The following is a 16,049-nucleotide window of genomic DNA, read 5'->3' on the forward strand; positions in this document are numbered from 1 at the left end:
CTCTGTGCGACCTTAAAAATACAAAAAAAGAAAATACCACAATTCTAGAACTGAATGTGAGAATTATGTATCTAAAATCAGTAAAATAATGATTTGGGTATAAAATGAGGAAATGTAAATCATTTTTTTTCCTTTGGATATTATACGAATATCGTAAGTTTGTGGAGTCGCATTACTTTTTCGCTACGAGACCGTCATGACAAACATCCGAAGTGTTAATGATTTGGTAGGTCACCGCTAACCCTTCATTTTCCCGCCAAAACAACGAACAAAATCTTTGTCATTTTAATAGGTAACTTTTGTGTGACCACGTTAACTGAAGTTTAGAACAGGGTGTAAGACATTAATATATTTGCAAATCTGGTAAAAATAACATTTTGATACAATGTGGTGTTACTTCCATGGTCACTCCTAGATTAACACATGGCTCGAATGTGTGAGGAAAAGGAGTTGAATACACACATAGAGGTGAATGTTGGTTTGGAATGTTGACAAATTATGCGACTATCAGAACATTGGTTATTGACGCCTGAATAATGTACTATCTCCGAGTCGGTGTACTATGCGATCATAATCGCTAAATGGTCCGAAAAAAAACGTCATCATCCGCAGACTTCACACGAAATTCGTGCAGGGTCATCATCGAAAATGAGGCGAGTTTTCCGTCCTGTGTGTGAATTTTTATTTTGCTTTGCAAATTTGGGTTCGTTGACAGACAGAAGCCCAGTGGTACTACTGTGGGAGTGATGCATCGATGTGTTACCCTTTTGTTTTCTGTTATTGTAATTAGTGTGAATGTAATTTACGCAAGACAATCAGTTCAACATTAATTAACCACCGTCAACAACAAATTTGTGTCACACTTTAATTAGATTATGTTCATTAAGTGCCACTTGAATGAAAGTTTTTTTTTCACACGTTCTTTGTTCCCAAGGTGTTAGAAACAGTCAATTAACAGAGGCGAAAAGTACTTAATTAACAACAGGGCTCAAAATGTCTCCAATAACTGTGAAATTGGTAATTAGCCGTAACTTTGCACGAATGTACGTGCAACTGCATGTTGAAGGTGGCAATGAGAACCATTAATGCTTGTTGACAACAGCAGGTGTGCTAGCAGTTTTCAACAAAACTTACACCGTGTCCATTTCACAATGAAACAAAGGGCTAATTATACTAGGTGACAGACTCATGGCGTACTATACATGCGCTATTATAGTGAAACCCAAATTCATGCAATCTGTTACATAGTATCAGTTCTTTAATATTTGATAATGCTTTCCCAATATTGCCATTTGTAATAATATGTGTGTTTTTGGCATATAACTACTATAAAATACATAAATTTATTTCTAATGAAATTTCTGATGTATAAGCTTAGCATGCTATCTAACGATGGCATCAACAGTTACTGTAACCTATGAATGTGTCATCTGTCACTTGCCCTTTCAATCGGACAGGTTTTGGAGTATTGAAGAATAAATATGTTAGTAACCCTTTCTTGAGATCTAATTCCCGAGGGTAGTAAAAAGGACCCCTTTTAGGCGGATCCTCCCTATATTGCTGCCTATCTGGCAGTTGTCCAACTGGCCGGCAGTTGACCAGTAGTTGACCAGTAGTTTAAGCTTGGTAAGTATCCTGGAAATTCGTAGATATAAAATGAAATTATCTAGTGCTAGTGTAAAAGTATTGAAGAAAATATGAGTAACAAATTTATAGTCGTTGTAATTCAATTGTGGTACACTATCTACCTTTATCTATTATATCCCAAATTTACTGCTCTCAATATGTATTCTGACAAAACAAAGTTCCCTGGTTGAATTTTTGAAAGGACAATGAGAATGGCATAACACACCAATTAGATGGTGATTTGAAAATATGAACGTCTCACTGATACAAAGCATATTATACCCCCAATACACGAGGTCGAAACGTCTTGCAGTTTACCATTCAAAAACCAAAGAGCGTCCTGTATATTGTGTTAGCCGATGCTAGTAATGCTGTGTCACGTGACAACACAACATTGTCATGATTATTGTAATGAGTGTTCCATCAACCATGCATTTGTTCCAATGAAATACAAAGCGTGAACGTACTTTTAATTAATTAACTCTTTAAGCCTTCCAACCACACACCTTTTCTAAAAATTACTGTGTTGAATTATTATTAATAATGCGATTTAATTAATACTAGGGCTTTCCATCCACATTTGTTCTTTCAAATTAAAAGTTGTTAAATTAATTAAAATCGCGATTTAATTAATAACTGGGAGTTCCATCCACATTTTTATAGGCCCCTATAGATACTTCACGAGCGCCTGTGCCCACCCCACTCCATCAAAATGACAACGTGTGTTTGCATGTCTGTCTTCGGCTATTGTACAACTACAAGATGTTGTGGCTTCTGTGCTGTATATAATCATGATGATCAGCCGAATCATGTGACACGAGAAAAAAAAAGTTTTGTTTATCGCATTGCATCATGGGTGTTTTATGAACAAAATGGCTGCCCTAGCAGACGTGAAAGGTGATGAAGGCTATCCGCCGTTTCGGCCTGGGCAGTCACGATTTGACCAGGTATGAACTACTTTAGCTTTGAAAAGATTGTCGTTGTACATCTGGGGACATTGCATGAACATTAATTTGTGATGTCATGGAACTGTATTTGATCTTTGAACATTGCAAGCGTGGGACAGCTGTCACACACCCCCGTCTTCCAAGTACGGGCCTAAATGCCCCTTGAGATGAATGAAAGCATCACAATGAATGCTTACAATGTATTTGAACTTTGGCGACAGTTTATAATACATACGTTAACCCGGTATGCACCCTTTTGGGTGTGTGTATTTGAATAACAATACCTTGTAAAATTTCGCCTTTGATTTTTTCCAGCACTTTTCAAGTTTAAAATCGAATAGAGGGGACTGCAGAGACAGAATCGAGTAGTTGTCATTTAGTGTACTAATATTTGTGAAGGATTGCGACTGATTTGCGTACATTCAAGTGGAAATACACGCAACAAAATTATGAGTTTAAAAAATAATATAAAAGAAAAGGTATTAAAGTGAATGAAAAATGGTATTACTTTGCTCAGAAAATAACTTTTACGACAACATTGTTACTTGAAAAAATTGTAGTCTGACTGTATCTCAAACTGTGTAGGTATTATGAATAGGTAGTGAAATATTGTATAGACGTTCACATGTATGCCCTATATCTAGTGCACAGTGTGACCTTCAAAAAATAACACGAATCAAATGTAATGCGAGAATGAATAGCCACCAGGGTCACCATGTAGTGATTATTTTTAAGATGTGTTTATAAAACTTTCAACTGATAGCTTGCAATGGATTTGTCAGGTAGAAAACTTCTAAATTGATATTGAATTAGGTATTATGAATTTGTTGTCACTCAAAACAACAACGTTGATTTCAATAAATTCGGTTTGGTGATAATTTCAGACTTAATAGAACCTTCTTTCATCTTCAGATTTTCTGAGTTTAATCACAAAAATTACTTTTTTCTTTAAAAAAAAAACTGTTTATAGGCAGATTGTGAAATTTAATATACCACAGGGTATGAGGTAAATATTTTCCACTTCAGATGAATTTTACCAGCCTATCTGGACATGTATATAGTGTATCATCCTACTGCCTAGTTTCTAGGACAGTGACATAGTTAGGGGACAAGAGGTCAATTTAGGGTCAGAAGACATCATAGGACCATATGTGGTGCACAGGTGATAATATATTAAAACATACACATTTGTATTAGCCAGTCTTTATTTAAACAAATGAAACTATATCATGATACTGATTGATAGCCATAGTTCCAAATCAGATAATACTGTGAACTCAACACTCAAAAATCTCACTTGTAGTCGAGAAAGAGTCAGTAACTTAAAATAGCCACAGGGGATTAGAAGTGGGTAATGAGAAATATGTAATTAAACGACATTACTACTTGAAAAAATTAACGTGTTACAGCATAGGCGAACTCTATGTTTAAGGTAACACAATAAATTGAAAAAAAAAATTGAAAGATGTGTAAATAATTTGTTTTTGTGTCCAGGAATTGATTTGTCAATGAACTGTGTAAACAGAAATAATATCCCCTCTATTGGCCATGTAGTCTGTAAGATACTGAGACATTCCTGTCACGCTATCAGCCAGCACTGTTAGGAAGAAACTCATCCTGATAGGGCTGAACTGCCTATTTTCTAGGACAGTGTCATAGTTAGGGGTCAAGAGGTCAATTTAGGGTCAGAAGTCATCATAGGACCATATGTGGTGCACTGTGATAATATATTAAAACATACACACAGACATTCCTGCCACACTATCAGCCAGCACTGATAGAAAGAAACTCATCCTGATAGGGCTGAACAACACAATGTATCTTACAGTCTATTAGCTGTGATACTTGTAAAGAGGCATTGTAAATTTCGTACCTAGATCCTCATCCAGAATATCTCTATGTCATGTCCAGTCCAGTATACATCTGTTGTATATGAAATGTCACCATGGCATATATATTATAGTGATCACAATCTCCTTTATTTTCAGCAGAGTCCTATGATGACAACACGTCCATTGCCAGACCCGGTATATTTCAGTCTTGATAAACGAAATAAATGATCAAAGAACTTACATATTTGTCATTTTTACATTTTTACTTTTTTCAGAACACTTTTTCTGGCAGGTACAGACATTTTCTAGATGTAGTTGACCCAAGGACATTGTTTACAACAAGTGTAAGTAAAACTCATTATTTTGTTTCCAGTGAGATCTTTTTTTTTTTTTCTTTTTTTCTTTTTGAAACTTGCATTGTTGTATGTGTTTTAATACTATGAGTTTCAGTGTTTTTACCGAACCCGGTAACACCTGGGAAACTCAAGTACATTTGACTTTCTTACCACCCTTAATAAAAACACTGAAGTGAAATACAGATAAGGATTTGTGCTTATTTCATATAAATATCACATATTATGAAATTGAGAGATATGGATTATTTTACTTACTGAGCAAGGATTTTGATAATGGTGGTAGAACCTACTCAGGTCTCCAAATACTTTAACTAACGTTCCCCACTAAAATGGCACGGCTTTATATACTCTTGACTGTATGAATTGTTCCTCTGTACTTTGGTATAGTCTCATTGTACTTTCCTTACCACAATGTACTGGGGAAATGTTTGTATCAAACTTAGTTTTGATAGTATTTGATTCTGTCAATTCAAAGTGCACATACACAAATAACCTAAAATTCAAATTTTAAAAAAATGAACATTTTATTTTGCTGTCACTCTTACATTACTTTATGCCATTATGCAAACTAAGTTGTATGTGTTCAAACATAAAAGAAATTATTTTCAAAAACCTATGTCACGACAGTGTACATCTACATCTTTGGTTCTGTGCTGCTGATATATAAGAAAAAATGTTCAAAATCACTTTATTTTAATAGTCAGCAAATACTTGTATCCTAAGGATTTTGTCACTAAATCATCTGTGGCTCACAGTGGCCACTTAGTCTGTATGGTATGCTGTGACGGGGTGTCGATGAGAGGAGGGTGAGTGAGGGCAGGACGATACAACACAGTCTAAGCAACCACTTTCATCACACATATGTTCCTTGGCTGCATGAATATAAATATTAGGGAGTACTATCTGCATTTGCATTTGATTACAGGCACAACTTGAATCTTCAATAAAACTGTTAGATGATTATTCTAAGGGTACATTACCCACTGGTACAACAAACAAACAACTATGGAAGGCTCAGAAAATCAAACAGGTAATGTAAATCTTGGATTGAACTGTTGGTTTTATTAACCCCAATGAACACAATACAGAGGGGCAATAGATGGGAGTGTGTGTGTGTGTGTGTGTGTGTGTGTGTGTGTGTGTGTGTGTGTGTGTGTGTGTGTGTGTTTGTGTGTGTTTGTGCACGAGTCTGTCTGTGTGTCTGTGTCTGTATGTCTGTCTGTCTGTCTGTGTGTATATATGTATGTGTGTGTGTATGTATGTATGTATGTATGTATGTATGTATGTATGTATGTATGTATGTATGTATGTATGTATGTATGTATGTATGTATGTATGTATGTATGTATGAATGTATGTGTGTGTGTGTACAGAGGAGGTACATCCTATATCTGATAATAAGCAGAAGTGTCACTTTTTGGGTAGACTTTCAACATGTTGGTCTAGAAATTGACATATGCATATTTCAGTTGAAAGTGTTTAAAATCAGGTCTTAGAATTGGAGTATATAAATTTCTTGAATCTTTATTTACAAAACATTTCCTCAGTCCAATGAGACAAGTGTCCAGTATGACATCTATGGGTTTCATACACATACTTACTGTTCCAGCACAGGTCCTACCAAATATTATAGTCAATCTAGATTTGGAAGTGGTGTTGATTTGGGTACCACACCCTGGGCAGTGAATGCATAATGTGGTTTTGGTAAAACAGTTTTGGACCTGTAAACCCTTATGAAAATTGCCAAATTGTTACAAATATATATCATAACTGAAATGATTCTAAACTGACAGATATAAAGGTGACTCTTTTATGAAAGTGTGAAAATGAATAAAGTTGAAACTATAAATTTTGTGTGTGAATTCAGCCAGATTTCATGTTTTCCAGTTGTCGACAACACTGCATATCGTACGTCACATTTGTATTAATTTGATAGATATGTGAATAAGTATGTCACTGGATCAATCCACACCAAGTATATCCACAACTAAACAAATTATCTAGATGGTTGTGAAATCTGCCATGTGGTCCTGAGATTGTTGAAATTATGTCACATAAGAATCAGTTATTGACAATGTGTCGTACTTGGTGAATATCAACCAATTCAACATAACAAAAAAAGATCATTTGCCAACCGTAAGTGAATGACATAAGTGTTTGTATTTTCAGGCTATTATACATCCCGATACGGGGGAAAAAATACTCATGCCTTTCCGTATGTCTGGTAAGTGGATTCAATAAAGTGAAGTGAATGTTTTCACAAATTTTTTGATCATTAGTGACACGTTTTTGTAATTTAGTGTTGATATTAGGAAAAATCGCTCCAGCAGTCAGCCATGTTTTCATACATTGACACAGTGATGATGCATCTGATATAGATCACTATGTTGATATTGGGTTATATGCCAGAGGGCAAGGATACAATCAGCACAACATGTAGCTGCTTCTCCCCGGAAAACAATGGAATGTGCGATGTTGGAATATATGAGGCGTATAATTATAGACATTACATTAGTGTAACTGATTATATTAAAACTATATTTTTGAATCATATAATAAAATATCATATAACCATAAAACTAGTACAAGTTACTATACTTGTTATTATTTCAATAACTTTTTATGACTTTTTATCCTAATTTCAACTGTACAGGTTTTGTTCCATTTGGTGCACCTATAGTCACTGGTTTACTTCTTCCAAATCTTACTCTCAGGGCAACTGTATTTTGGCAGGTGAGTGTTGCCATGGTTACCCAATAACTTTTTCTGTAAAGTGGCCATATGGATGAGGATTAGGTATTTATTTTGGATTTTTAATTTGTAAAATGATTTTATCAAGGCTTCCTACTTGAAAAATAAATGGGAAACAACATAGACCAAGTCCATGTATGTAACTCAGTACATTGCAAAAGACTGATAAAGAATGTTTGCTATTGTAAGTACAATAACAAACTTTTTTACACATTTTTTCATGTCTATATATGGTAATTATCTTCAAGTCAAACCCAAATATTGTAGAATACAGTATGTTACGGTTAGATTTGTAAGCGTTTAACCAGAGTCAAAGAAACAGGGACGGAATATTGTATTGCAGCAGAATTTATTTACATCTTACATGTTATTAGTAGGAGGCATTATGTTTTAATACTCTTGTTTTTTCAGAAGTTTAGACAAATGAAACTTTACAGATAAAATAAAAGTGAGTTAATGAATGAATTAATTGCAACTTATTTTATGTGTTTGTGTTTGTTTGTGTTTGTTTGTTTGTTTGTTTGTTTGTTTGTTGTTTCAGTGGATAAATCAGAGTCACAATGCCTGTGTCAACTATTCAAATAGAAATGCGACAAAGGTAAATTATATTATTATGATTTTTTGCATTTGGTATGTACATACTTTATATTTGCACTGAAGTGTAATACCAAAACATTATAACATATGTACCAGAGATTACTTGCACCGTTGTGCACCTTAATATGCTAGTGGTATTTGCACTGCAGTACAATATTGAAAACATTGCATACGAGTGTGTTATACATTTCTTGTATTTGTACATAAAGTCACTTGATCCCACAATCTGAATTGTACAGAATTTTGCATTTGCGGGTAAACATATGTAATAATAACAACCCCATGACACGTGAGTGCAAGTGTGGGTACGCCATAGTATTTGCACTCATGCTTGCAATGTTTTCTGCAGTACTTTCACTTGCAGAGCACACTGCAAGCATGCACTCGTGCAAGTACCCTCAACATCGCACATTTTCCTATATTACCCATTATTATGTATGTAAGGTCTCATCACTAGTAATTTAAGGCCATTAGCCCCAAAAACACATATTCTTATATACAAAGCCACATTCTTTGAATGATATGTTTATATTTACTATTTCAGCCAACACCTACCAGTAAGTTTATCATGGGTTATATGGGTGCTGTAACCAGTGCATGCAGTATTGCTGTAAGTATACCAACACTTCTTATATTCAGTCAATCTGAGGTGCAGTCCTTCATGTGTGTAGTTGTACTTTTGAAAGCATTAAATGATGGCTTAGTAGTCAAACGATATCAAGTACATCCTACATATTCAAAATTGTTGACAAACACACAAACAAGTAAATGGTGTGTATCTCTTCCATGACTGTTTACTCATGGACATCAAGCCATTGTACACAGTGTCATCAATGATAAGTGGAGGACTGTTTTCAGCCAATCACAAGGATTGAACCATTTAATGTTCAGGTTTTGTGTATTTTCAGTTCTCACCAAGCGTAGACAGGTTATGGTTATTTTGAGGTAGATTAGGAGAGTGAAAAAACAACATGATATTTCCATTTGTGTTTGTTTTCAGTAGAGAAAAAAAAAGACATTTTGCGTCTGATACTACTTCCATAGATAAAGGTAGGCAGAGACAGATTGGTCAGGGTAGGTAGGGAGACAAAGGTAAAAGTTAAGAAACAGGTAGAGAAGGAATAGAATGGGAATAATGCAGGAAGTAAGAAAAATAGAATGGGAATGATACAGACAGAGCGGGATAAATGAGGACAATGTAGGAATAGAGGGAATTGAATAGAAATTATTCAAACAGATGGAATGGACTAGAAATGATGCAGGAAGTAAGAAAATAGATTGGGAATGATGTAGACAGAGGGAATAAAATGGGATGATGCAGGAATAGTGGGAATAAAATAATTCTGATTGTGATTTTGAATATAAGCAGTAAATGAATCCAAAAATGGCTTGAACTACTGCATACGTTACACTTCCATAGGCAAGACAGAAATATATTACATTGCTGGATACCAATAGAGGGCGTACATACTAGGGAAATGAGATAATGTTTAGGAGTTGAAAGAATCCAAACAGAAAATAAGTCCTTTTAGGGATACTTATTTGTCATGAAATGTAGTCCTTCTCTAGTTGTTTTTCCAATGTATCAAATCCTTGGGTGGAAAACATTCCAGTCCTGTGTTTGACATGACATGGTTTGGCAAAGAAAAAAGCAAAAAGGAAGAGATCCAGACTAAGAAAGAAAAATGAGAGAGAAAGATGATGGACAGAAAACCAGAGAGATTTTAGGTGTGTACACAACAATGAATGTATCAGTACAGCACAGTCTCCCCATTGCCCACCCTCTACAAACAGTGGTTCTAAGCAAAGTAATAAGACCTTCATCCTCCATTTCTCAGGTTGCATTAACAGTACTTGTTGATAAAGCTCAAAAGTTTAGTCCAGCTACCAGGGTGATGATTCAGAGATTTGTGCCTTTCCCTGCAGTAGGTAAGTCAATTTTATTTTATTTCATTTCATTGATAACATAAACATTGTGGAAATGTGACAATAAAATGTCTAAATAAAAGGTGCATAATTTTTTTTATTCATTGCCAACACTAAATTTAGTATCTCAGATGGTATAACATGACTGTATAAAATAACGTTTCTGCGAAATTTCTTTTGCATACTGCCCTCAACGGCCAAATTCTTATATCATTTTGTTTTTAAGTGATAGCGGTAAAGCTGGTCTTTATTTTCGTGGTTTTATATATATTTGAGAAGGACATGGATATGACTTGAGAATGTGGATATGATTATGAATATTTAAAATCAATCAATGAGATTTTTGGACCAGATGGTTTTGATTTGAATATATTTCAGCAACTGCAAGCGTGTGCAATGTGGTGCTAATGAGAATCAGTGAACTTGGTGAAGGTATTGAAGTTGTAGACAAGGATGGTAATGTAATTGGTACCTCAAAAATTGCAGCCAAAAGTGTAAGTTTGAAGAATACTATTATTGTTTTGGGTTTTTTTCTTGTACATATTCATACCAACTACTGCCCACTATCAGTGTAGACCAGATTTGCTATCTACATGTGATGTACAAATCTTTAAACCCTTTGGAATGTTTTCATTTGAAATTAAGTATTTTTGCCCTGCTTCCTGCTTCTTGTACATGATTGGTTAACACCAGCAGTGCAGCTCTTCCAAATATCATTTTTATACCCACCCATTGTTTTCGTTGGTAAAACGTGTGGCATGTGCCTGCCCGGACAGGAGAAATGTACATGCAGCTTTTGTATCTTGCGTCAATCTAAGCGGCTATTTACACAGTGGTCATGCTGTAGCTTAAATCAGCAATCAGAAAATAAAGCAAAAGGAGAGATGTGAACAATCCAGTTTAGGTTTGGGCTAGTTTTCACATGGTCATATAGTGGATGTTGTGAAAGAGCTCAAGTTAGACTTATATTTGCCTTTAGGATTTGCCGATGTCATGCCAGACAATGAAATGTAACAATGTACGTTCTCATGTTATCTCTCTTCTCCTTTCATATTTATATTATTTGCATTCAGAAATAATTACTCAGAATGCTATCTTTCCCCTCAGGCCTTATTGGAAACTGCAATGACAAGAGCAGTACTACCAGCTCCAATACTTATCATTCCACCAATCATTATGGCTGTACTTGATAAGTAAGTATGGGTATTATAACCTCAATTACTATTGGTTTCTTCTTGCTATTAGCTGCCTGATGATCTGGGCATTATAACTGTACTTTCAATTAGCTGGCTAATTATGCTAATTATTAAATTATGCAATGTGTCTACTTAATTTGTATTTGAAGCCTGAGAGCAGCAGTCCTGAAGTTGCAAAGATTTCGAAGGGAAATAACTGCATGCAAAATATATTTATTGTGTGTGTGTGTGTGTGTGTGTGTGTGTGTGTGTGTGTGTGTGTGTGTGTGTGTGTGTGTGTGCTTATATGTGCATGCATGCATGTGTAAGTGTGTACTTGCACATTGCATGTGTGTGTATTTAGTTGTTGCGAGCCTTCACTTGATGTTGTATATGGTGTATATTATAAATGATGCTCTGTTGACATTTCCTTGATATGAATCTTTTCCAGGACAGCATTCATGAAAGCAAGGCCAAAACTGAATCTCCCAGTTCAGGCTACAGTGTGTACTTTGGCATTTGGCTTTGCCTTACCAATGGCAATTAGTCTGTTTCCTCAGTTTAAAAAGGTCAGTTATGTGTGTGTGTGTGTGTGTGTGTGTGTGTGTGTGTGTGTGTGTGTGTGTGTGTGTGTGTGTGTGTGTGTGTGTGTGTGTATGTGTGTGTGTATGTCTGCGTCTGTGTCTGTGTGTGTCTCTGTGTGTGTCTGTGTGTGTGTCTGTGTCTGTGTGTCTGTGTCTGTCTGTGTCTGTGTCTGTGTGTCTGTGTCTGTGTGTGTCTCTGTGTGTGTGTGTGTGTGTGTGTCTGTGTGTGTGTGTGTCTGTGTCTCTCTCTGTGTGTGTATCTGTGTGTGTGAATGAATTGGGTCAGAGCATATACACATAGTCATAATGTAATGTTCATGTTTGTTATTGTAGGTGCAATTATCAACACTTGAGCCAGAACTCCAGGCTGGTACAACAGTTACTGAAGTTTGCTACAATAAGGGCTTGTAACCAAGGGCAACATGATGATGGAATTTGAAATGGCTTAAGATTACTCCTGGCTGGTACAAAAGTCACTGAAATTTGCTACAATAAGGGTTTGTAACCAAGGGCAACATGATGATGGAATTTGAAATGGATTAAGATTATGATGAATGTATAATTAATAAATTTATAATGAACATTTAAAATCCCCGTTTGTTTATGACTGCAAGAGAATAGTTTCAATATAATGTACAGGGTATTGTATAATCACAAAATATATATCTACAGCAGATGTGCTCTTTATAATTTGCTGGGGTTTTTACAAAAAGTTCAAATTTGTGCTGATATTTCATGCCTCTTAATTATAAACATTTTGACACTTCAATCATGAAAACTAAATATAGTATGGCTAAACTTTCAATTGTGCAATTTGCTAATAGTGTAGTGAATGTCTGCGTTTGTTGAAATTCCACAAGCTCCTTGATAGGCATCAGAAATTAATACGACAAACAGGTCTTTATAAAGGAACTTCATTAGAACATCTGGACCACAGGGGGATGGGAATACCTTTCCTAGTCATATAGAAAGATACATGAAATCACATCATGAATTAAGACTGTGGAATTGTTGGGAAATTTATGGAGCATAGAATTATATGTTTGGGTTCACCACCACATTTCATTGAAATTATGTGCAGGATAATTTTTGTCACTGACAATTACAATTACATATATGCAAAGTAGTCATGCAGCAAAAATCACAGCTGAGCCTATCAGCTTGATGGATTTTAGGACCCCAGGCAATCAGAGTAAAAAGGCATCAATTTTTGTAGAAAACATGGATTGTTTACCGTAGTTTCATAAATTGCTCTTTTTTAGTCATAAATGAATATATAAAATAAAGGGAATTGTCATACTTTTTTAATTGTTTTTTTTTGTAAGATTTAAATAAAAATACTCAACTTACATCTATCAAGGTCTTCCAACTATACTTGTGATTCATAAAATGAAAACCAAGCTATAGGCAAACTAAGATAAACACAAACTACTACTACAGCAACCAAGCTATAGGCAAAACTAAGACAGTCACAAACGATATATATATATATATATATATATATATATATATATATATATATATATATATATATATATATATATATATATATATATATATATATATATATATATATATATATATATATATATATATATATATATATATATGAGCCACTTCACTTATACTTATATGTGTATATATTATATTTATATATGACACATACAATGTATTTAATAGTTTTAGCCTGTGTCTATCTCAGTTTGCCAATAGCTTGAGTGCTATATATATATATATATATATATATATATATATATATATATATATATATATATATATATATATATATATATATATATATATATATATATATATATATATATATATATATATATATATATATATATATATGCATTGTGTTTGCATATAATGAAAAATTTACAATGACAAAATTTTGTAGATTGGTGTGCTATCAGAGAACTTAATTTAATTCATTAACAGTGTGGATGTGATATTAGAACCTGACTTGATTGAATGGTACTGCTCGTCTGAGCGCATAAGTTGGAATAAATTATGTGCTTGATGGAAATCATCTTTTACAATTGACAGAGCTCTTTTCTTTACTCGAGTGTTGTGCAACTCGCTAACATTGCTAACAATTTGAATGAGGTGTTTGCGGTCATGGACTGTTGCATTGCCCAACCAAACGATGATTGACAGTGGCAGGACACTTTCAATCAACACTTGGTAGAACTTGACCAACTGACAAGGTAGCTTCTCAATCTTCTTAGAAAAACAATCTTTGGTGTGCTTTCTTCAGAATATAATAAGTATTGATTTCCCATTTCCGATCAACTGAGATGTAAACACCAAGAAACTTAAAACACTGCACTATTTTGACCTCAGCACAGGGCTTATGGAATTGGCCATTTGTTTACAAATTTTTGTTTTTTGTTTAGGCCTAAAAAAAATAATTGTTTGGTTCCGGTTACCCATCCCACCTAGCTTTTCACTGCAGACCCTAAACCTTTTCTTAAGTAATCGAAAAAAAAAAAAAAAATCACAAAAAGTGTGATGGGCAGTATATCCTCATGTGGGCTTAAAATGCACACTTTGTTTCAAAATTAAGGGGATTTCTTTATATTTTCTCAATAATTCATGTAACAATATACATTTGAGTCATTTCCAAACTGTATAATATCTTACACAGGGGTTTACTTGGGTCTGCTGATGCATATAAGAGTGAATTGAGATTAAACTAAACTGTTGCATATCCAACATGCACTAAACGAAATGAGCAGTCATTGGGCCATCAAAAGTAGTCTGAAAGTCTTGAAATGTTTTGCTCTTTAATTGTGATTTTTTGGAACCAAATTAAACTTCAGGAGAAGTCATTTACCAAGTGCACATCCGCAAAATATCTTTCAGCTTTGCCACAACAAAGAACACTTCATGCATAACCAGATAATATGTACTGTATAGTATAATTGTCTCAATTCTGGTATTTTAATACCATATTCAAACACTGTAAGACTTTAAATTATGTCTATGGTTTGATATGTTATGCCTCTAAATGGCCTCTTACATTGTCTTAATTTCAAAAAAGTTTTCATCTTTGGAGTTGTCTTCTTCCAATCAGTAGCAATCACGGTGATAATTGCCTTTCTCCTAAAACAAGATGGAAAGACCGGTGGTTCCCAAAGAGCAAATCACGGAAAACTCGGTGGTAACTGTCGGCGTATGTTTGAACAAAAGATACCCTTCAAACCGACTCAAGACGATAACAGAGCTTGTGATCCCCCTGTAACACCTGGGAGCATAGGAACGTTGTTGGAGAATACCATGTTTTCTTCGATGTCACTACCAACAATGCACAACCAAACACTGAAATGTAAAGAGAAGCTATTACACATGTTGCAAAAAGATCCTACTGTTTGTATATATATATATATATATATATATATATATATATATATATATATATATATATATATATATTTATTTATTTATTTGTAGTGAAGTGCACAAGAGATTTTGTAAAGAGCGCCATCTAGTGGTTGAATGGTAAAATAAGATGTGCAAAAAAATTGCCTGTAAACAGCGCCCTCTAGTGGCATAACGGTAATGTTAAGAAGTGCACAACGAGCTTTATAAATATAAACACCGACAAGTAACACGTGATCTATACTAAACTGTATCATACTAATAAATAAAGACAAGACAGAATATATGCGGTAGTATGCGGTGGTTGTCGAACACCCCACGATGTACACTATGTACCCCCGAAATCATCCACCACTTTTATTTCATGATTCCCCCCTTACAGAAGCAGTTACAAATAAATTACAATTGAATGAAAAATCTGATATTAATACTTGAAAGTGAAGGATTTACAGTTGACATCAAACTTTATAAGATATTACATAAGGGAAAAATTTGCTGTTGTTGCCATCGTGCAGAGACAACCGAGACTGACGAACAAAGGACTTCTAAACACATATATACCCCAACACAACACCTGTGAATCACAACAACCAACCAATGACAGGAATTCACTTACGTAACGAATAGATAGTAATTATATGCTAATCTTTGAAACGCATATAATTATCCATTACTTGTCTGTGATATAAATGACACCCTCTAGTGGTGTGAATGGTAATGCTACGATTTGCATATATCAGTTCAATTCAACTTCAAGTCAGTAAACTATTTGAATTATACCATCCCCGGTTCATAACAACACTGTACATGCACGTACATTTCGCAATGGTATCGCTGGTGACTGATTGTATACATGTACACAGGCAGTGTT

The 16,049-nt window shown here is 34.6% G+C and overlaps 1 protein-coding gene across 2 annotated transcripts; it reads left to right on the top strand.

The window, feature by feature from the left end:
- Positions 1 to 2,498: 2,498 nt before the first annotated feature.
- LOC144446430 (sideroflexin-5-like) lies at positions 2,499 to 12,403 on the top strand. 2 transcript variants are annotated; one of them, XM_078136189.1, is made up of 10 exons: positions 2,499 to 2,573; positions 4,681 to 4,749; positions 5,687 to 5,791; positions 6,931 to 6,985; positions 7,415 to 7,494; positions 8,054 to 8,110; positions 8,654 to 8,719; positions 9,948 to 10,038; positions 10,414 to 10,529; positions 11,143 to 11,232. In XM_078136189.1, the coding sequence occupies exons 1-10, from the start codon at positions 2,499 to 2,501 to the stop codon at positions 11,230 to 11,232; spliced, it is 804 nt and encodes a 267-aa protein (XP_077992315.1). The 2 variants fall into 2 exon arrangements, with proteins under 2 accessions (XP_077992315.1, XP_077992316.1); XM_078136190.1 differs by lacking the exons at positions 2,499 to 2,573; positions 4,681 to 4,749 and adding exons at positions 11,662 to 11,779; positions 12,128 to 12,403 and having other exon boundaries at positions 5,705 to 5,791; positions 11,143 to 11,228.
- Positions 12,404 to 16,049: the final 3,646 nt, after the last annotated feature.

Source organism: Glandiceps talaboti, chromosome 15, assembly GCF_964340395.1.
Source record: "Glandiceps talaboti chromosome 15, keGlaTala1.1, whole genome shotgun sequence".
In the NCBI taxonomy this organism is placed as follows: domain Eukaryota; kingdom Metazoa; phylum Hemichordata; class Enteropneusta; family Spengelidae; genus Glandiceps; species Glandiceps talaboti.